The following is a 22509-nucleotide window of genomic DNA, read 5'->3' as shown; positions in this document are numbered from 1 at the left end:
TAAGAAGGCAAACACTGTTGCCCTGGCTGACCTCCTAAATAAATCAAAATGTTTTATCGAAGCAGCCACTAGGCGGGGCGCAGGAGGAGACGACTGGGACAGGCCCGAGGAACAGTGACTATCTCTATAGGGCGGCCCAGCCAAAACCTGACAAATTCCCCATCTGACTTGACTAATTTGGGGATTTATTTATGCATCAGCAAACAAAAGAAAGAAAATCCAGAGATACGCAAATAGATCTGACCTCGGCGCAGTCAAAACGGGGCTTAAGTGGTTACGCAGGGCACCCGTGATACTCGTGGCATCACAGGTATCCTTAGAGCGTAGACCGTGTCCTTGCGGCGCATTCAGCATACATTATGCGCATACAAATGTATAATTTATGACAGGTCACGGGGATATCATTATTTGGTTTATATTTCCTTCTTTTCGAAATGAATTTATTCATTGCGTCTGCAATTGTAAAGCGTGGAAAATGAATTTTATTGTTATAATGGCATAAAGGGACAATTATCCCGGGAATTTATACCGGTAATCCTATTAAGGGCGATTTATTGACTCGCCTCGTGGCAGCCTCCATGACGTGTGCCAATTTTTTTTCCAAACACTCTCGAGATGAAATATTTTCGTTTGTTTCAAGTTTTGATTAATTATGATTGTTATTAGACCGAAGACAGGGGCAGGAACAACACAACTGGCGAATGTAATTACAAGACAAATTTACAAGGAAATTTCTGGGCGGCAGGATACCACAGCTAACGCTTCCCCTCTGCGGCAGGACTCTGTTCTTTTGACAGTTAATTTATGTGGAAAGTTACAAGTGCGCCTCGAGCGGTGAACTTTGAGAAATTCTGTGTTTTTTCCGCCTGCTCCGGGTCACCTTAATAACGAGCACACGCACATTGCCTTGCCGCCGCTCGCTGTGTATACAAAGCAGCAGAAACAGGACCCGAGTCAAAGGTCAGGCTTCTGTTCGGGCTCCCCGGAAGGCAGTCCCAAAGAAGTAGGCAACACTTTTCGGGTTCCGGCTTTGTTCTTTCATCCGTTGAGGCGAGTCGAGGCAGAGGACCGTCGGAAGGATGCTCAAAATTATACGGATCTCTCAGTTTCAGTCCCGCTGCGAGATTTACGATGGGTCACTGCGAAGTTTTATTGTTTTCCCAGCCAACCCCAATCAGAATGGGTTGAAAAGCAAAGCAGTCCGAAGGCAGAGGCCCAGCGGATTGATTGCTTCATTAAACTGGCGCCAAGTGTGTATCGACAGTGGTGGCAGCTAATCAAATATTATATATGGCTGTGTTTTATTGTCAGGCGGCTGTCGGGAGTAAAATATGATAGAGAAACTTTGTTAGAGAAAGTGGAATTATTTAAAAAAGTATTCAATCTCTTTATTGCCCTACATTGTAAATCCTCCCTGCGCCAAAACATCACCACTCCTCCGACTTGACAGGCTCCACCCACAACTCTTTCCGTTGGAAACCCCCAATTTGTATGTACATATCGGGGGGAGGAGTGTGTGGCCCAAAAGTACGACTATAAAATATTATGCGAACAAAGTAAATGTAATGCAAATTGAGTTCCGTTCCCGTTGGGTCCCTTCGGCGGTGGATCCAACTCTAGCCAAAATATCTGCTCGGGAATCGCCCCCTAACTTCTGGGGGCAGCGCGCGACCCTGTCCCTTTTCGGGGCGCTCTGTTGCCAGGGCAAGGTCGTCTTACTTTGCCGGATTTTTATGGCAAGCACACGTCAGCAGTAAACAACAACAACGCCAAGACGTCTTCGGGAAATTTGGTTCGTGTTTATGCGGGCCAGAAAGAAAATATATATATTTATTATTAGCTATGACTTTGGTGCGTGGTTCTGTGGCTGAGTCACACTCGGGGCAGGGGGACCAGGGGCAGTTACAAAAACCCAATGCGATAATTGTCGAGGAGAATTCTTTGCTGCTTTTGGCTCCTGGTGTGTGCGGTGTGTGTGGCGTGCGGCGGTCCTGCCAAAATAAATGTTCTTGAAAGAGTGGCAGGCCACAGGGGCAAGCGGTTTTTATTACCCGCTCGGAACAACACAAAGTGGCGTTGTCAGCAGCCCAGCCCAAAAAAGGAAAACCAAGAGATTTGGCCCGGTCTAGATAAGCCCAGAGACCAAATTAAAGACTCCGGCCACTCGAGATGGGGGCAGGGAAAGGCTCAGGGCGCGAGAGCAAACAAACAGCTAACAGATGACGTGGGCCAGATAGAAAAACACCAGTGGATGAGGAGGCCAGCAACGAAATCTAGCCAGGAATGCCTGATTAAAAGCCAGCGAAGAGCCTGGGATCACGACGAAGAACAAGAACGAATTGCCACAGCGATTTGGGCGGTTAGGACGAACCCCAAATAAACGCGGCGCTGGATTCATTGTGGTCTTTAAATTAAAACAAATTGCCAAAGTCAAAGTCAAGGCAGGAAAAACGCTCGATAATCATGATTGACATGGTAACAAGACGCCGGCCCGCCGTTTTCCAGCCCCGGGCGGCCATAAATAACGAATGCAAATGCAATAAAGCGCCAAGAGTTCTCGAAAACTGTTGGCTCGCCAATGTAATTTATTAATTTAGATGTGACGGCCCCAAACAACACGAAACACGGGGAAAGAGCTTTGCTAATATGTATGAATAAATAGATAGGCAAATAGAAAACGAGATTGCAGTGCGGGTTTGTGCCTGAAAATATGATTAAATTGAATTTCTAATAAGGGCCTCAGGCTCAAAGACCTCGCTTCACTTCCAGAAATCTCCCGGAACAAACTTTTTCTTCCTCAAAAAGCCATTACTTTTCTGCGAGGAATTTCTGAAATTTTGGCAATCCTAAGAGGTCTTTAAATGATTATCCTGCCTTAAGTGTCTCTCATAACAACTTCTGCGCCTCGCTGCCCCAAAAAACTTAAGCAGGGAGCAATTGTGCTTTTAATGACGCCGCTGACGGCCGCGAAGACGGTTTGCAAATGATGCACAAGTGGCGCTTTGGAGGAACGGATGCCTGCCTTCCCGCCCCAGGCAGCTTTAAGGCGGGCCCCACATTCGCACTGCACTTGGAGGCAGCTTTATGGCACTCTTCCAGCACTGAATTCTATTTGGCCCAAATGCCTGTAGCTGCAAATTACTTTCGGCATAAATTTGAGAGCCAACAAACGAGGAGCAACTCCGCCATGCAACAGGAGGAGGGTCTTGCAACTGCGATTAGCATTAACAATTCCATTAAGACCAGAGTTCGCAACTCGAGATCCGGGAGAAAGCTTTGGTAGCAGGCCAGAGCCAGAGGATGCCGGCAAGCCCCCAGAGAAGTAAAACAAACGGGAACAAAAATGGAAATCTGTTCTTAATGCCCAAGGGGTCTGCAACAAGGCAAGGGAAGCACAAAGGCTGGTTTGAATTCATTTGGAAAAACTCTTTAGATTCAATTCAAGAAACAGAATCAAATATTTAAAACAAGAAACCATTTGAAGTTTTTCGCAAATCCCAACCACGAGATCCCCATTACAAAAATGAATATAAATAGACCCTCCACTCGGCCGGGAAAGTAACTCAAGAAATGATTCTGATTCAGGATTCATACACTGCCGTGCAAACTGGTCGGATGGCAAATGAACAAACCATTTATAACGAGGGGCTTCCAGAGGGTTGCTGCAGATTTACATTTGCTGACATCTGAAAGTCGTTTGGCCAAAACGAGAGGAGAGAGCCCGCCGAGAAAGCCCATAAAACGGGGCAACCAACAACAACGGCATGTCATTTCAATGCCGTCATCGCCGCACATTATCAAACCGAATTACAAAAAAAGAAAAATAGACACGAAAACAAACCAAGTCTAAGGTGACAGACAATAAAGAAAAAGTCGTTAAACAATTTGATATGCCCTGGCCTTGAGGAGCAAACTGAAACATTAACGAAATGAAGGTGGAATCAGCCGGAGCCAGAAGCGACACAAGAGAGCCGCCAGCTTTTGGCCAACAGTCGCTGGGGTCTAAACCGGGTCTATGACATCAAATTTCTCGCTTCTTGTTTGCTTTCTGTTTCCATACATATATTTTCAGTGTTTTGAGTTGTGGTGTGTGCTCTTTCGGCCTGAAACAAATGCAAATTAAGAAGAACAACAAAAATGGCCAACAGATAAGCAACGACAATGACGGCGAGTGTAGTGGCTGAGCGCAAAGGGCCCACCCGAAAGCGAACTTCCAATTTCAAGAGAAATTCGTTATATAATGCCCGACCCCGTGAGGCACGGGAGCGAGAATGGGAGGGGCCGCGGAGCTGAATGAACCGTGGCAGGTGGGCTAGCTCACCTGAGCCACCCAAAGGACGGGCGTTTGAACTCCTCCACCGCCAGGAGGGTTCAACAAACCGTTGCCAGGGTTGGAGTGCCCAACTTTAAACTCGATTTAAAAAATATTACCTTTCTAGCTTTAATGGTTTTGATAAAAACTAAAGCTAATTGACTTCTCAAATACGGCCGTCGACGATTTAATCGACTTTACACATAGAGGTAACTTAATACCTTTTGTCGGCAGTTGTGTGTGGACTCCCTGCAGGTCATTCATCCTTGGGGCCTCTCGCCCGCCCACACTCGAGCCATCCATCAATCAATCAATTGCAGTTTACATATTGACGTGCAGTCCACAATGCGGCAGCTGCTCCAATCAATCGGGGCGTGATCTATGTGTGGATAGAGCACACGCCCCCGCCAGTCCTGTCGCAACATAATGCTGGCCTGCCACAGCAACATGGCGGCCCAGGGTTTGATTAATTCCAACGGCGCAGCAGCCTTTGGCGGCCCAGGGGCAAATAAAAATAAATTTAGTGCCAAAAGTAATTGTGCCCAAAGGACACGCCGAGCACAAGGCGACGAGGAGAAGGAGCAAAAATTACAACAACACACCAATGATAGCCAGCGCAGCCAAAATAATTACAAGTCATGAACACAGATAGCTGGAATGACGCGACGGAAAAGGCTACAAAAATTTCCGACAAGGACTCGAGTGGTGAACGGAGAGAAAGCACGAGGAAGGACGAGTGGGCTTCCAACTTTTGTGGGAAGCACAATAAAAGTTCCTAAGAGTGTGGTCACTGAGAAAAACTATTTCCAAAATGAAATAAGCCAATTAGCAATTGAGTTTTAAGTACTTTTTATTCAATGGGCCATGGCTGGTAAATGCAACTTATTGGGTTAGATATCCCCCTTTTTAAGTCCCTTCAAGGACCTAATTAGCAATCGTTTGCTGGTATTTTCTCAGTGCCGGTTTCCGTGTGGAACTTTATCTATCCTGAGGCCTTTTGGCAGCCAGAGAGAGAAAAGCAATGTTGGGGAAACTAATTAATAGCGCATTTTATTTGGTGCCTGCCCCAAATGGCAAAACAACACTGTTTCCATCTCGCTCCGCCTGCCACACCCTGGCCGCGTCCTTCCTGCTCCGTATATATGACAAATAATGTTGAAATTAAATGATATGCCTGCGGCGATAAGTGAGTGTTGTGTTCTATCTGCTTTTATGGGATAATGTCGGGGAGCGGTAATCTCCAGCCCGATCCGAAGCCGCAGCAGTGCCGAGGGACAGACGCAGACCGGAGCAGTTCAGACAATAGCGCTACCAGGATGGAGGTCGCATCGATTTGGCTGACCAGTAATGCGATTTTGTGCTCAGCTGTGGGAGGGGTGGCCACTTTTGGAGCAATACACCCACCCATCTGATGTAGTTGGTTAGTTGAGTTAAATTGGCCAACATAACTAGAGAAACGCAGCGTGAAATTCTTGGAATGGGAAATTGTCAAATGGTAGGTAATATGTTACTCTTTTAGAAGTAACTGCCATTTTTTATTATAAGAGAAAAAACATACTTTAAATAGATAAAACTTTTCTATGGTCCACACTGCGTATGAGTAATAATTATTCCACACGGTGCGTATGAGTAATGACTTGAAAAGGCATTTTATTTTAGAGTTCTTTTTGAAATAAATATTTAAACGAGGGGCAAACTTTCAAATAAACTTTCATATAAGGGGATTTTAAAATATTTATATTTAATTAAGAAGCTCGCACTTCAGCAACCCCTTTGCGCTGCTCACACGTGCTGACAGATATTTTGTTCTTTTTTGGGAGTTTCGAGAACGTCAATTAAGCTCCACCTTCCGTCTCTCTCCAGCACACGTGAAATCCAACATCAAAAAAACTGAAAAAACAAAAGGACGAAACAAAACCAGAATGGAAACACACGCAAAGCCAGGATGTGGACAAAGCCGATGGGGCTCAGGCGAGGTGGTGAGTTTCGGCAAAGTTGGGCGCCGAGGTGAGCCGTGGTGAGGTTAGGCGGAGCAGTGGCGCTAAAGACAAAGTTATTTTGCGTGAGGCGGGCTTCAGTTTCAGTTTCAGACTCAGATCCAGCCTTTTCCTCTTCCGACCTGTGTATGCCTGTGTGTGTGTGTACCCCGTGTGGAAATTAACACTGTGCCACATAAAACACCCAGCCCACAGCAGCAGTGACATTTCAGGAAGCCCAAAGAGAGGAAAAGCCAAAAGAGCGAATTAAGGCTGAAGAGAGAGCGCCTTGCGCAGCGAGTACCAAAATACTGTAGCCTAACCCGAGGGGTAGTGCGTGTGTGTGAGGCAGTGGCGTCAGCGACATTGTGTCAGGGGGCACTGGGAATCGGCCAACAGTTCCCAACTACTTAGTTAAAAGGGTTTAGGTTCAGCCCCGCAACCACACATTATTGCACGCCACTGTTTATTCGATTGCCGCTGCAGTGAGGCGGTGTGGGTGTGAGCGGCTTTTGATTTGCCACAGCTGCGACGCAGACGGCGACGCTCTTTGTTGTTCCAGCTCCTACTGTTGCTACTGGGACCCTTGGGAGTCCGCGCCGCTGTTAAAAATAGCAAGCGAAATGGATTAGTTGCCTAAGCCCCAAAGCGAAGGAAGGAAGAGCAGTGCAAAGAGGAAACGGAAGACGGCAAGAAAAAATGGAACCAAGTGCGGAGAGGCCGAGTGAGTAGGTGGGTGTGTATGTGTGCGGCTTGTTTTTGCCATTTTTGTTTCGCTCATTTGTGTTTTTTTTCGGCGTTTACTGAGCTTTGCTTTGTTGGTATGTGTGTGTGCGAGTGAGTGTGTGTGCTTGTGGTGTACAGTTCTGTTTGACATTGTGACCGACTGAGGTCCACCCGACAATAATGACGACGATGATGATGCTGTCCCACTCACCTACACTCCCTTCCTGCTTTCCGGCTTTCCTGCTTTCCTGTCTTCCTGCTTCCTGCACATGTGTTGTGTTGTCATATGAATGAGTTTTACAACATGGTAACGTGCCTCCAGAAGAAGCCAAATCCTTTCAGGCCAACTGTGCGAAGCAACAATAAAATATGACGTAAGCCACAAACCAAAAATCGTACTCTCGTACGAATGCAGAGAAAGAAATTCATCCCTAGAAGCCTTTCTTCTCAAACCGTTTTTAATAAAAAAAAAAATATAATAAAATAAATGTATTATTTTGTTGGCAAATAAAACTTTTAGTTTTCCCTGGAAGGTCATTCTGCAGTGTATCCATAACTCCTAAGACGGCACCCAGTATGCTGACCACCCAACCCATCCCCTTCACCTTTCATTATTTTTTTTTATTTTACGCACAAAGAACTCGAAGGAACGCAGGAAGGAAGTCGACACTGGCATGTCCCTGCTGCTGCCACGCCTCCACCAGCCCGGAAGGAAACGCCTTGGACAAATTGTCCCACAAGTCGGAGGAGGGGCCAAGAAGCCGAAACCACAACAGCCAGCAAAGAAAAAATTACTTAAAATGTAGCTTTTCATAAATAAGATACAAAAATGCTGCTGAAAATACAGTTCGCCCTTTATGGGGATTCATGTGGTTGCGAGGATAACGAGGCGTATACGCAACGGGGAATGAAATGGGATTTGAAGCGAGGACTCCGGGGTTACATGTGGCGTCTTTGAGGCTTTTAGGTATATTGCAACCTCTTCCTTAGATGGGAGCTTGGCTGGAGAAAAATTTGCATGGCGACTGCAAATTATAAGCTTTAGAACATAGTTTAATTGAAGAAATTCCTTTCATATCCTGCGATAATGTTCGCTTACAATAGGGGCGCATAAGAGCATTCCATGGTCAGACTTAAATAGCTTAGGGCAGCTCGTTAAAACCACACAAGGCTGTGGAGCAGGACGAGCTGCGGTCGATAGCGGGGAGGGAGGGCGGGTAGGGAGCGTGGACATCCTCTGGCCGGAGGATAACTGCACTCCCAGGGAACATCTCCTGGCAATTAATTAATACCCCCGGCCAAGTTAATCATATCCTCGACAACAATTTAATATTCAAATTCAATCTAATTAGCTCTCGTCCTCTTTCCGTCTGACTTTGGCGGTAATTTGCAATTGCTCTTGACATTTGAAGGCCGGTGGGAGCCCCTCAGGGGGTGGCAGTAATCACGGGGTGCGACGCCAACAATGAAGCCATTAGCACCCGTTGCAGCAATGCAATTCGCTGTTTCCCTTTATTGCAAATCGCGGTCGCAGTTCAGCTCCCCTCAACCTCTCGAGAACCTTGGGATTTCTACTAAAAGTGCTCGGGAAACAGCTGGAAGGTGTTGCAATACCAGAGGGTACCAGAAGATATCCCAAAAAGGGGTTAGCTGTTGAAGCTTTTGTGGGAAAATCAAGTCGTGTTAACGGAATGCTAGAGAGTGTCTAGAACAGGTGAGTTTCCCTGTAACCCGAGGCTTTAAGCTTTATTTAAAAAGTACATGTATTTCAAGAATTTATCCAAGAGACCGCCAACTAAATAAAAGAGCACGACCGGCAGTTTTCCTTTTAGGAAAACGACGCCTCCAGCAGCCAGCCCAGACCTGGGTCCCCAGGCAGAGGAAAATGCTGGCGATGACTGGGGACTGAAAAAAGTACAAGGAGAGGGCGGTAGGACAAGCCACTGGCGAGTCGTCTCTGCAATTGAATGAACTGAAGACCCACTAGGAGCTCGCTCCGACTCCCCTGCTCCGACTGCTGCTATTTCCATCTGATTGCCGTAATGCGGTTTAGTTAATGTTTCTGGTGTGCTGCTGTCATCCTGCTCCTGCTGCTTATTATCCTGCTGTGCAGAAGGCAGGGGCAGCGGAAAAAGGCAAAGTGCAAAGGTTGAAATTATGGCAAATGAAATTATCGGCACGTCTCGAGGCATGCAATGGAAAATTCCAGGGAGACTGCAGAGCCAACCACTTTAAAGTTTTCCATAAATTTGTAGTCTCTTATTTTCCATCACCTAGTTAGCCCAACAAGGCTGCAGGACTTTTCTCCTTTCTATTTGCTTAGGGTTAACAATGTCAAGCCCATTTGTCAGTGACTTGCAGGAGTTGGCAGTGCCCCTGGCTCGGCACTTTGCTCGCCACTCTTCCACACTGGCTTCCTAGTCCTTCGAGAACAGGGGACTATGGCCTGGGATCCTGGCCAGCTGTGCTTTTCCACCCGGACGGCTATCCGTTTTCTTTTTCTCCAGAGCTTTATGGTTCGCCTTGCTTCCGCCCTTGTTGCTTCTCAAGCCTTTCGGCTTTCTGCATTCCATTCTCGCTTCGACAACTGTAATTACTCAGCGCCTTTTCGTTGATTGCAATTCGGGGCACTATCCTTTCGCTCCTCCTCCCTCCAAGATGCAAATTTTTCGCCTGCGAGTGCAAGCAGAATTTCGTGAGCAACTTAATTAGAGACAGCTGAGAGGAAAGGTGAATTTATGCGGGCTGGAGGTGAACAGGGCGGTCTGGGAGGGCCAACAAAGGTGTCAATCAACGCCCAAATAAAATTACGCAAAACTCACTTGCCGCTCAGGCCTGCACCCGGAAAGTTTCAACGCAATAAAAACTTTGTGCCTCATGGAATCTTTACACTCTGTAATAGCAGGGGCTATTAACGTTTTACTTAAAAAGTGTATAATGCAGTAAAGGGAACAGCTCTATAAAAGTATATCTATGTATATCTTGGTCATAATTAAAGAGATCCTCAGATCCTATATAGATACTCTGATGAAGGATCAGAATCTATATACTATGTTTGTCTTGTATGTATGTCTGTCCGTGTGTCCAATCGAACTATGCAAATAGTGTTTTTGAATCTAAGAACTGAGAATCTAGATAGAATCTGGAAACTTCATTTGAAATTCATATCAAAACAATAGTATATTATAGGTATAGGATATCTACTAAAGTTCTTATTAGTTATTAAAGTTATTACAGAACATATGCAAGTATCAATCATATTATATTATATCATATATATTCTATATCAATAAAAGCAAATGACTTTTTATCCACAAAGGTATACCATGTTCGGCTACACCTGAAGCTCTTGTGTCTTTTTTATTAGTACAGTAAACTGAACCAGGACATGTTTCAAACATGCGAATTGCTGGCAAAAAATTCAATTTTCTTACATTTTATTTTTGCAAAAAAAGCTACTTACAACATAAAGATTTTAATCTTGAAGTGAAAGAGAAAACAATTCAGCCATTTAAAACCATACGCATAAGAGGTTCATTTAATTAAAGGCAAATACCCTCCTTGCCATCATTAATATTTATGGTCTCAACCTTTTCACTCTTCTTTCTTTTGGCATCACGCTTGGTTAACTGCCATTTCTTCGTCTTTGTGAGCCAAGTTTAAAAGGAAATTGAAGATGAAGCGAGGCGCACGGAATTTAAATGTGCGAATTTCAGTTTTCTTTTCATTTTTTGTACTTTTCTGTACCGCAGAGAAAACAAAGGGAGAAATATGAAAATTCGCCAGAAGCCTGGCTCAACCTTGGGACTCGAAATCAGTTTCAACCCTTTTGGTAACGAGAAGAGCCCCCCAACAAGACCCATTTTTTTCCACCCGCTTCGCGTTTCTGGGTCAGGTTTTCAGCCTTTTTCTGGTAGCGTTCGTAAATGCCCGGCAGAACACATTATATGTTGATACTCGGCTTTGTTTTTCTGCAGCAGCATTAAATACACATATAATTTGGCATAAAGGGGCAGGTGGGCGTGGTCAAGCCGGGGAAGTACATAAAAGTAGGCAAATTAACTCCTGCCTCGAAGGGAAGAAGGCAACCCAGAAAGGGTTAAACCACAGGTATCAAGGGACGAACCCGCAGGGCCAATGCATAATCAAACAGAATATGACTTTGTGTAGAAAATTAAGCTTGTTTTTATACACAATTGTATTTCATAAAATAAAATCTAAACATTTTGTTCTTTTTTACCTGAGCTTATCCCAGCTTCTGTTGAGCTTTGAATTCTCGAAAAGTTTGTCGCAGTTTAATTAGTTTTGGGGGATTTTATACATTTTATCGCCCATGAAAATTTGTTGTTTGGCAAACTGAAAATTAATTCTGCTTCCATAACAAAATCTACGCCCTCACACTGAAAACCGGGCTGCCGGTGTGTGTTTTTTTTCCTGTTATATGGGACCCATGGGTCAAATGAAACCACCCACAACCCACATGCCGTTTCAAGGACCGTGCCCGTTTTCTCAACACACCTCTGAGCCAACTCATCTTCCGAGGCATGAAATTTTGGTTTTCAATTAACAAATTGTTTCCGAGCGAGGCCAAAAATCGATATCCTATCCTTTTTTTGCCGTCCTGTTTGGCAGAATACACAAGTTTTAGGCAAATTGATTTCAATGCCGACGAGGTGGGGAAGAAATTAAAAATACGGACCTCCTCACAGAGTTCCAAAGCTAGAAACTCGCAAATTTAAATCAAGTTTGCACTTTGTGCTTTAGTTGGTTCTAGATTTTATTATTCCGTAGATAAATTCAAAGAATTCGCCTGCATCCGATGGGGAAAGGCAGGAAACGGAACGCAGGATGCAGGCTTCCTTTTACTTTGTGCTTGGCAACTTCTTACATGGTCGGTGCTCGAAGACTTTGGCCCCTCATGCAGCGGCAAATCACAAACTTTTAAAGGAAGAACGAGCGCTGTCGAGAACATCTTGGCAGACAAGTTTCAACAGTTAACAAGACAATGGATAGTCTCAACAAATACATAGAAAAACTTCGCACGAACGTATGAAATAGCTTGAAGAGCCCTCGAACCCCGGCGAACTTCGATTTGTAGAGACAAGCTTGAAGCTTCCCGATGTGAATCAATAAATCAAACCGTAGGCTGACAGCCACAGCTAAAAACGCAACAACAGCCAGTCAGCCAGTCATAAGCCGGCAAAATATGTGACTCACCAGACAAAGTTGAACTGGCGAAAAAACTCCCACACAGATAAAAACATTGTACCACAAAAAATATATAGATACTACTTGTGTTTGATTTGGCAAGCAATCGAAGTAATAGACAGACACCACCACGAAAATAAAAAGAAAAGCTGACAAGCGAAGCAAAAAATGTAGATAAATACACAAATTGAATTCATGACTGGCAGATGTTTGCTGCAGGGGGCGTGGCACTGCAGCAGGGTCACCAAATACGAGAGGTTTGAGAAGGACCATAGATTCAAGAAGGACATCGCAAATACTTCAATAAAAAAGTCAGAGACTGCAAAACAAATTAAATAAAATTCATCATCCATTAGAATTGCCAAAATAAATACAGCATAAGATATACCCTCTCTTAGGAAGCGTAATAAATGCTGCGGGCATTCCTACCACATGGGGGCCTGCAAACAATAAGGCACACAAAGGCGATGTGATGGAGTCCAACAAGGTAAAAAGGCAAAGAGACATTGAAAAAATGGTTACACGAGAATCAAGGGGGTTTGTCACTCGAGAGTTCAACTTTTTAATTGCATTTGGGTGTGTGGGTGTATGGGTGGTGGAACAAATAGAGAGCCAGTGGACGGGTGACTGGCTGGCTTCACTGGATGGGTGTTATCTCCGCCCACTTGTGGACTCATTATCAAGTGATAACATTGATGATTCACCCTGTGGCTTGATCGCCTCATTTATCTATGCGAAAAGGCCTCTGCGCACCTGAATATTGTATTTGAACTCGAACCGATTAATAACTAATTGGGGAAGAGTGTAAATAAACTTTTGATCGGAGACCCGTCATAGTATTTGGATATATCGGGTTTGATTCGAATGATATCTAGAAGCCTTGTAATATTCAGATTACTCATTGAATTGAAAATTGCAAAATTAAAACGAGGGGCAGGCAGAGGGCAGGCGCGAGTAAGGTCGCTGGGTGACAACGATGACTCAATTCAAGCTTTTTATTTCTGAACGGGGGAGGCGCGAACTCTGCACTGCATGTTCGACTCGCATTAGAGGCCTGACGATGGCGTTACCCATTCAGCCTATTCAGTTGCCGCTGACAGGAAGCGGCGGGGAAACAAAATGAAATGATACATGATAAACGACACACATCCATAGTATAGAAAACTTGTGCAGATAATGCTTTCATGCCACACACGCAACCGACACGATATCGTGCTCTTCTGAGGGGTCATCACGAAAGAAGTTAGAGCCAAGATTAATGAATGGAGCGGTAGAAAGGTGGCCATAGAAATGGCGGAGCTTAATTCGTGATATAAAGCGAAATCACTGAGAAACATTTCCACATGCTCGTGTGTCTTGAAGCCCAAAAGGGGGAACCTAAAAGCACGAAACAGCAAAGTGTGAAATCACTTACAAAACATCCCCGCAAAAACCACCAGATCTGAGCTTTCAAGTGATTGGGTCAGTCCAAAAAATAACTCGCCACGAATCCTATGAGATCATCGCCGGCCGAGATGCTGTGGTTTATTTCCATAACTTTTCAAATTATTGCACTGGATGCACTAATCAACTTTACTGGGCCTGATCAGGGTATTAAGTAATTAAATATAAACTTTCAATAGACATATTAATTATTCTACATAAATATTCGTTATCTGGGCAATTGTTTTAATGCTCCGCCAGGCCAGAGAGAGTGTGTACTAATTAATGCTTTTTTTAATGACCGTAGATGACAAGAGCCGGCCAATAGATGGGGAATACAGGCAGCTGTGTTGGGGGAAGAACGCGCTGAATGGGAATATTTAATATTTAAGAGGGACAGACTAGTTTAGAACCAGACATACACTCATTTTCTAAATTACATTAACCAAATGTATGTATCTTAAGGGGGTCTTCTAATCAGACAGTAGAATTAAGAGAGTTTTTTATTAATTCACTAAATATAAGCGTTTGATCTTTTTATTACCCATTTTAATGGATACTATGATTCCTAATTTGTCTATTTACATTTAAGCAGAATACACAATAAGGTAAACAAAAAGAATAATAGTTTTTAAAAGAAGTATGCAGTACTAAACGGAGAGAACAAAGGGCGTGTCCTGGTTGACACGAATTAGACTCTTGAAAAAAGAAACGAGGGAGTCGTCTAAATCTTAATAAACAAAAAAACCCGAAAATACATTTTTTGTATACCATAGCGCCTATTAAAACCAAAAATCGATTTTTTCACAATTTGTTCTACTTTTGGAATCATTTTTAAAAATAAAACAAACTTTCTCTTCTATTTTTTTCTGTATGATATAGAAATATTCGATAAATATTAATGACGAATTTCAAAAAATTCAAGAACTACAAATACAAAGAACTTAAAAAAACGACCTTATCATAAAAAGTTGTTTTGAGCAAAAAACGCGTCTTAAGTTTCAGTCGTCCGTCTTATCGGTCTACTTCCACGACACTTCAACGACGATAACTTTAAAATGAATTCTTATTTTAAATTCTGTTCAGAGAGTTCTGTTCAAATTCTGTTCAAAATGTCAAACATTTAAAAAACTAAATTTGTCAATTTTCTCAAATTTATAGATTCGAAGACCCCCTTAAATTCCCTTAAATTAAATTTAATTCCCAGGTGATGTCTATAGTGATGTCATTGGCATTTTTAGGCCGTGATGGATAAAAAATAGGTATACCCCCTCAACAATGAGTATAATTAGCTATTTCTGTTTTGCTTCATTTGTCCGCCAGATCTTGTTTCGCCGCCCCCCTCTCGTGCTCTTTCGCACACTTGAAACTCGAAATGTCACAACACAAAGGGCACGCATTTATAGAATAGGGGACTGGGACTGGGACTGGGCTGGGGAGGGGCGGTGGACGTTGGAAGTTGGAGGACATGAAACGCGACCTTCGACCATTATTCAATGTTGACCGCGACAAGTCGCGACTCGCGAGGGAAACTCCGACGTAGAGAGAGTAATTGCGAGAATTGCCGATAAAAGAATGCTAAATGTTGAATAATTATTGTATATTACTCACCTCGGTGCACGGGAATGGGGCACTGCAGCTGTTTCTCGCTGGAAGCTGTAGCTGTAGCTGTCGCTGGGTAACTGGTAACTGGAAGCGGGAAAGAACTGACGAACTGGAACTGGCGGGGCGGAGTCGCGTGTTACAATTGATTTGTTTATATGTTATCGGGCTTATGGATTGCATTTTGTGGTTGTTCGATACCCAAATGCAGTTTGATTGATTGGCATAATACGAAGTCGGCGTCGATTACGATAGTGGTTTTGATTTGATTTAAACGCGGTGTTGGCTGGGTGTTGTTGTTGTTGTGGTCAAGTGCTGGTTGTTGCTGTTGTCGTGGCGAATTGGGGCATTCTTCTCGTTCGACAAAAGATCAAAAGTGGAAAACGGAAGTGGAAAAAACGTGCACAGAATGCAACTCTGACAGTTGCGAGTGGTGGGTAATCGATAGAAATTCACCACTTGGCGCAGCCCTGTGGTGGCTTTCCAGGTGCATTAACAAAAGGCAGTTCCTACTTAAAGCGAAAGCGTTTCTCCGCGTGTCTTTCTCTCGAGAGTGTTACAATACATTACGTTTTGCATAAATAATATTGCATGGCATTTCTGTGTGGTTCGGTTGTACTACAAATTATTTAATGTATAATATTATGCGGATTACAGGCCTCGATGAGCATGTGCATGCTAGTTCTTGGTGGCTTGAATACTACAATGTGTGATTGGTTTTTTAGCATGCCAGTCATATTTTGTTTATGGGGAGTATGCATATTTGCATTCCGATTGTTAGTTGTTGTGGTGGGGGGGTGGTGGGGCAGGAAAGAAACGAAAAATAAATTAGGTTAATCAAGAAAGAAAAAGCCGTACAATGTGCGTGGCGGGTGAGGCATGAGTTGGCGGTTGGGATGAAATCATAGCAATTGAAAACAAAACCAGTTTCGAGGGAAGTCTGCGACAACCAAAGAGATACGGAACTAAAACTTAAATGTTTGCCGATTAGTGGGAGACTGGGGGGGCGGGGGGTAGGGCGCGCGTGCTCGTGTTGGTGAGGTGGCTGTGTTTACTTTCTGAGTGGCATTCCATCGACTTGCTCAGCTTCTGATCATATCTCGTCTTAGTTTATTTTCGATTTTCGAGTTATCAACTAGTATATATATTTGTGGTGTGTTTGTATATCTCTATATATAATATATATATGCATTCAATAAATATGAACATGTTAAGTAAATAGCATTATAGTAAATAGTCAATATAGTTATTATCTCGCATAATAAACAATCTTTATAATGAATATTCAAAGTTAACTAGAGATTTGTTGCTGCTCCTCCGTCTTGCTCGGTGAGTGGGTGAGTGTGTGGTGATGGGCTACTTTAGGTGAGAGCTTATAACAGGAAACTAAACTATGTAAACAAACAAAAACTAAATGCATCTTCAAAGTTCGAAAACCGAGAAATCAACAGATCTCCCTTTTCTTGCAAGCATTTGCAGTGAGTAGTGTGTGTTATGTGAATGTGTTCCTATCTTTTATTATAATTTAAACTTTTTTTGTTTTTTTTTTTGCTTCGCATTATAACAATAATCAATAAAATTTCATGTTTTCTTTTTTTGCAATTACTTTCAAGTAAGTTTTCATTTATAATATTTCAATTAGCAATTTGTTTACATTGTTTTCACTAAATATTCTGGTAGCTATATCAATTCTGAGTTTCGTGTGTAAGGTGTAGATGTAGAGACTCTTATCATTTGTTCTTCATAATTCGTACAATCAAACTAACCATACAATGTTCTCTATATATATTAGCTATAATTGGTGTAATCGATCCCTAGTTTCGTGAGATTTTCAGGGTCACTGGTTTGCAGTTTACAGATTAGGTTTCGCTTTCGATTTTCATTTGCATTTTCTCTGGGTGGGTTTCGCAACATCCTACACAGACCCGAGATCGAGCCCGATGCGAGTGTTGGGGGTGTGAGCTTGTATATAATGCATGTATATAGTAATGTTAAGGTATGCGGATAATGAGTGTGTGAGTAGTAAGTAATTGCATTCGAGATTTACATGAAATAACTGCTAACATATGAGGCCGCTAAGATGCCCAGCACAGTGAGGCAGATCAGTATCATGATCTTCTTTCGTCGCGCTTTACTCTGGTATTTCAGAGCCTTCTTGGTGTCCTGAGTTGCCGTCTGCACATAGTCCATAGCGTGCTCCACATGGTACTCAATGCGATCGATCATCTCGCCCTGCGACTCCACCAGCATGGCCATGTCCATGAACATGTCGTGCAGCTCCTTGATGCTCGTCTCCAGCTTCATGATGTCCTGGTGGCGGGCCTCGATGTCCGCCAGCGTCTGTTTCGCCTGCTGTGTCTCCATGATGATGCCCTGCGTGAACACCGACGAGTTGCCCTCCTCCAACATCTTCTCCAGCTCGTCGTCGTTGGTCGGCCGGCCGGTGATCTCCAGCTGACGCTGTATTCTTCCCTTGCAGCGCTCCCTGTAGTCCGTCTGGGTGCGATTGTACTCCGTCATCACCTCGACGAACTTCCGGGACAGCGTCGAGTGCTGGGTCTTGCGGATTCGCAGATCCGCCGAGGACTTGTTCTGCTGCTCCTCCTGCTCGATATTCTGCTCGATGCCCTTGAGCTTGCCGCGCACCCTATTGGCGTTCTTCTTGATGTCGGCCATGAGGTCCTCCAGCTCCTGCTTGGTCTTCTCGTCCGTCTGGGGGGCCGACAGTATGGCCGAGTGCTTCTTCTTCACCTCCTCGACGTTCTCCTGCACCTTGTCGATCATGCCCCGGATCTCCTCCACCTGGGCGAAGAAGTCGTCCATGTAGGAGTCATGGCCGTCCACGTTGACGGCCACCTCTGTCTCCTCCTCGTCGTCGGACTGGGCGGCATGCAGAGCGGCTAATCTGTCTTTCGTCATTTTTGTTGCTTTTGCTTAACTGGGTTTTTTTTTGATAGAGTTATTAGATGATTTTGGGGGGGTGTGGGTTTTCTGGGGTTTCTGTGTTTTTTTTTTTGTTGCGTTTGTTGCTCTCGCTTCGTTGTTTTTGTGTTTTTCGCTAAGCTTTACGTAAGCTTTTGTTACGCGGTTTGCGATTAGCAGTTAGACGTTAACACACATACACACACACACGTGCAAGCCCGCGCGGAGTTTGCAGCTTGCTTTTTAACTTGTTTGCACGTTGTTTTTTTTTTCTTTTTGCCTTTTTGCCACTGAGAGACTTTTTATTGATTTTCCGTTGCTTGAGGGGCGCCGCTCTTTTTTATTTTTTTTTTTTTGTGGATGCTATTAAGTATATTTTACTTTTCTTTCACTTTTCCTCCGATGCGGCTGCCTGCACTTGGAAACTTTCGGTTAATATTTTTATTTTATGTGCTGCTCTTGCGCCCCGTTTTCTTAAGTTTTTCGCAAGAGAGACAGGCGGAGAGAGATAGTGAGAGCGCGTGTTTGCGGGCGGCGACGTCGGCTGTGGCTGCGGCTGCGGCAGCACCTCTTCAATGCCAGCAGCTAAAAAGCTAAAGCTGAATGATTTTTGTGACTCACGGGGCGAGAAAACGGCAAGATTGCTGGCAAAACCCCCACACGCCCGATATCACCACAATTAAAATAATCTTGGGCTTCTTTTTAGCAAAATTCCTGGCTACTTTTGTTTGTTTCACTTTCGCGCAAACACGCTCGCCCGCACAAACACCAGCACACACACACACACGGACGCAGAGGCGACTTTGGGGAACAGCAGTGGGAGAGGCTCCCGAAAATCTCTTAAAATGGGCAAAAAAATCGATTTCTGCGCAAAGCTCCAATTCTGCCGTCTGCTTGTGCTGATGCCTCTTCTTCTTCTTCTTTTACTGCTGCTGCTTCGTCAACAAGCGTAAGAGGGGGCGGGGGCTGGGGGTGTTACGGTGGGCGTTATTTGTTCTTTCTCCTTTTTGCTTGCGTTTTATTTTCGTTTCGTTTGTTGCGTACGGTGGGTGGGAAAGGGACGCACGGCCACTTCGCTCGCTCTCGCTCGCACTTTTATGTTGGGTGCCAGAGTTATTGCCGCCTATTGTTTTACCCGCACATTGCTGAACGCGCAGCGATATTAATACTTTAATTTATTTTTTTTTTAGTTAACAGGAAACCAATACAGTCCCGGAGATTAGCGAATTTTTCGTAATTTTTATCGCGGAGCGAAACGCTGATAACTTCGTCTATTCCGTCGACGGTCGTCCGACGTGCGTCGTCCGCGGTGCGAGTTTTATTTTTGGAATTATTCGAACTTGGATTTTTGATACCCTAACTATGCTCTATTGGGGCAGGCACACTGACGCGGTATTTTCTGTATAACGTTACAATGGCCACACTACTAACGTTGCATTTTAGCTACTTTAATACCAGATCTAGCTTTTTATTGAAATTCTACCGCCGAAATTTATACTGCAAATCGAAGTCTTAGTATTTTCTTGTACATCTAGCTTCTAATCGGTCTTAACCGTTTCACGGTTCTAAATGGAGCAAACAAATTTATATTCAAGCTTAAATTGGGGCTTAAATCTTTAAATTAGTTCCGCGTACCTGCACAATATAAATGCCTGAATAATATAAATTTCTTTATAGTATTATGTTATTTCAGCGAAGACCAAAACCATCATGACCTGTAAAATTAACAGCAGGGGATAGAAGGGGCCCGGTTGCGTGATTCTATAGTGCGTGTGTGTGGGTATGCCTGTGAAGTGGGGAGCAAAATTGCGCAGCTTCTCACTATAACTCTCGCTTGCTCTCTCCATTTGTGACTCCTACCTCAGTATTTAATTAAAAGCCGGCAAAAATTAAATTATTTTTTAATCGTTTTTTTAAGATAAACCTGCCTGGCGTCATCTCCGAATTTTTAATTTTGTACTTTATAAATACGTTTATAGACTTCAGAGCCTGACCAGCATCTGAACACTTGTGCAGCTGAAAACTTTCACTTATTTTTGGTATTATTTAACTTAATTATACCTATTAAATGTTGTAATAATTGCAAGTAGTTTTGTTTTTTCTTTTGACCAGCATTTTCGTGTTTTCACTTTTGTTGTCGTTTCTTGCAAAACACCCTAACGCCAGACAAAACCAGTGTTGCAAATAGACGATGTAGAAAACGATTTACAACACTTAGGGGCAACAACAACAACAAGCCATGGTTTGTTTGTGGATTCCATTTGGTACGCGATCCGTCATGCGCGACAAATTTTATGAATGAAACGCGACCGGCACTCTTAAACGAATATTTATAGCTGGAATAATATTTTACTAGCTACGAGTATGACATTTATAATCATTTATATTATAAATAAAATAATTTTTCCCCACGAAATAGGAAATATATTTTGGCGTTTTTCAACACTGGCTGTATTAGGGACAAAATTCAAATTTGGCAACACATTCCAGTACTAATTAAATCACTTTTCGGTAAATATATCCACAATCACTAGTTTAAAGCTAATTTCACTGGTTTAAAAATGGGGTTTTGAGAATATAGTATTTTCTGACCAAAGTGCCTGGCATGGCTTCAACAGAGGGGATTATAAAAAAGCTTAAACTCACCGGATACTTTGTCTGGAGAACTATGCCGCAAATCTCGTCGCCGACGAGGAACTGCTCGCCGAGCATCGCCATACAGACGTTCTCCCAAGCCCGTTCTATCTTGTTCTTGCGGAGCCGTATCACCCACTGGCCGCCCTTGCTGTTCGCGGGGTCCTCCCACATGGGCTTGATACCCTGCTTGAAGAGGCTCAGCTCCCGGTAGGGCTTGAGGGCGGTGGGCCGGATGAGGTGCGAGTAGAGCGACCACCACTGCTGCACGCTGGCGCACCTTCCGACCACGTGCAGCGATTTGCTGTAGTCGGCGGCCGCCCGCTGCGTCCCCTTTCTGGAGAACCAAAGGCAATATGTGTGCTGCAGCCGGTTCTCGCCTGGTCCCACCTCCAGTGGCGGCAGCTTGTCCACGTCTATCTCGTTCTCCACATCGCTGTCGTCGCTGTCGACTATTTCTGGCCAGACTTTCCTGAAAGGCCCGGGCATGGCACACACACATAGGGGAACGGAGTAGGAAGAAAAAAGTTTTTGATTAGTATGTCAAGGGTTTGATTTCAAGATCCATTCACTTCTCACAAGCCCGCCCTAGCAATCAGACAAACGCTGTCAGACTTAGCCGACAATTCGAATAACAAAATTTCTATTTTCTAGAGCAGTCATGAAGATTTCCATTCGCACGCTGGACCAGCGCACCATCAAACTCGAGATGAGTGACTCGCAGGATGTGCGGGCCCTGAAGCAGCGCCTGGGCAGCATGCCGGAGGTGGCCATTCCCGTGGACAGCCAGCAGCTGATCTACGGCGGCCGAATAATGGAGGACGCACTGCCACTTAGCGACTACAAAATAGCCGAGGACAAGTTCATTGTGCTGATGGGGAAGAAGATGCCTCCGGCGAAGCCTCAAGGCACGTCGGCTGAGGAGCAAGTACCTCCAACGCCGCCATTAACCGCAGGTCCCAGTGAAACCCAAACCCACGAGGTGCCTCCGCTGTCGCCGGCACCTGCCTTGGCACTAATGACACCGGCATCGGCACTGGAACCGTCGCCGCCATCGATAGCGCCCAACGAGCAGCGGGTGAGGGATCTCATGGCCATGGGCTATGGTGAGCAGGAGGTGCGAGCCGCTCTCCGGGCGAGCTTCAATCACCCGGAGCGTGCCATAGAGTATCTGATCAACGGGATTCCCCAAAACGCTCCGCAACCGGCCAATACAGGGACCAGCGGGCCGCCCCAGACTCTTCAGCCATTGATCTCTGATCCCCGTTTTGCTCGGGTGCGTGAGATGATACGCCGAAACCCAGAGCTGCTCGAGGTAGTGCTGTCGCGTCTGGCTGAGGACGATCCTTCAGCCTTCGAGGCGATTCGAAACCATCAGGAGGAGTTCTTGAACATGATCAATGGGAGCGGCTCGGGCGTCGTTGGCGAAGGTAGCGAGCTCAGCGAGGAGTCCGAGGGGGACCTCAGCCATGTCCACACTATTACACTGACCAGCGAGGAGGCTGCCGCCGTGGAGCGCCTCGTTTCGCTGGGCTTCCACCGCGACCTGGCCGTGCAGGCGTATTTGGCGTGCGACAAGAACGAGGAGCTGGCTGCCGATATCCTTTTCCGCCAGTCCGAGGAAGATCAATAAGAACGGGACTGAATAAAATAAGCAAGCGCACGTAAATGGTGCCAGAACATAACCTAACAATCGCCCCAAAGATG

The 22509-nt window shown here is 44.6% G+C and overlaps 3 protein-coding genes across 5 annotated transcripts in view; 1 reads left to right on the top strand and 2 right to left on the bottom strand.

Moving 5' to 3' along the window:
- Positions 1 to 18574, bottom strand: part of Syx1A (Syntaxin 1A) — a 35029-nt gene extending 16455 nt beyond the window's left edge. The window contains exons 1-2 of the mRNA XM_017245419.3: positions 17294 to 18574; positions 15256 to 15946 (exon numbers count right to left, since the gene is read on the bottom strand). Coding sequence (XP_017100908.1) covers positions 15925 to 15946; positions 17294 to 18165 — 894 coding nt within the window. The 5' untranslated portion in view covers positions 18166 to 18574 and the 3' untranslated portion in view covers positions 15256 to 15924. The remainder of the gene's footprint in view (positions 1 to 15255; positions 15947 to 17293) is intronic.
- Positions 1 to 22509, bottom strand: part of eIF4EHP (eukaryotic translation initiation factor 4E homologous protein) — a 43102-nt gene that overhangs the window by 19997 nt on the left and 596 nt on the right. For all 3 annotated transcript variants that reach the window (XM_070281290.1, XM_070281289.1, XM_017245421.3), the window contains exon 2: positions 20815 to 21274. In XM_070281290.1, the coding sequence (XP_070137391.1) occupies positions 20815 to 21274 (460 nt within the window). The remainder of the gene's footprint in view (positions 1 to 20814; positions 21275 to 22509) is intronic.
- On the top strand, positions 20661 to 22487 carry LOC108128055 (UV excision repair protein RAD23 homolog B). The gene is made up of 2 exons (XM_017245416.3): positions 20661 to 20679; positions 21457 to 22487. Exon 2 carries the CDS (start codon positions 21464 to 21466, stop codon positions 22433 to 22435), a length of 972 nt encoding a protein of 323 aa, XP_017100905.1. The 5' UTR covers positions 20661 to 20679; positions 21457 to 21463; the 3' UTR covers positions 22436 to 22487.

The sequence above is a fragment of the Drosophila bipectinata genome, chromosome 3R (assembly GCF_030179905.1).
Source record: "Drosophila bipectinata strain 14024-0381.07 chromosome 3R, DbipHiC1v2, whole genome shotgun sequence".
NCBI lineage: Eukaryota > Metazoa > Arthropoda > Insecta > Diptera > Drosophilidae > Drosophila > Drosophila bipectinata.
This window is presented reverse-complemented; position numbering and strand designations above follow the sequence as displayed.

Coding starts and splice junctions, on each gene's coding strand:
- LOC108128055 (XM_017245416.3), top strand. CDS start 21,464: ATGAAGATTTCCATTCGCACGCTGGACCAGCGCACCATCAAACTCGAG.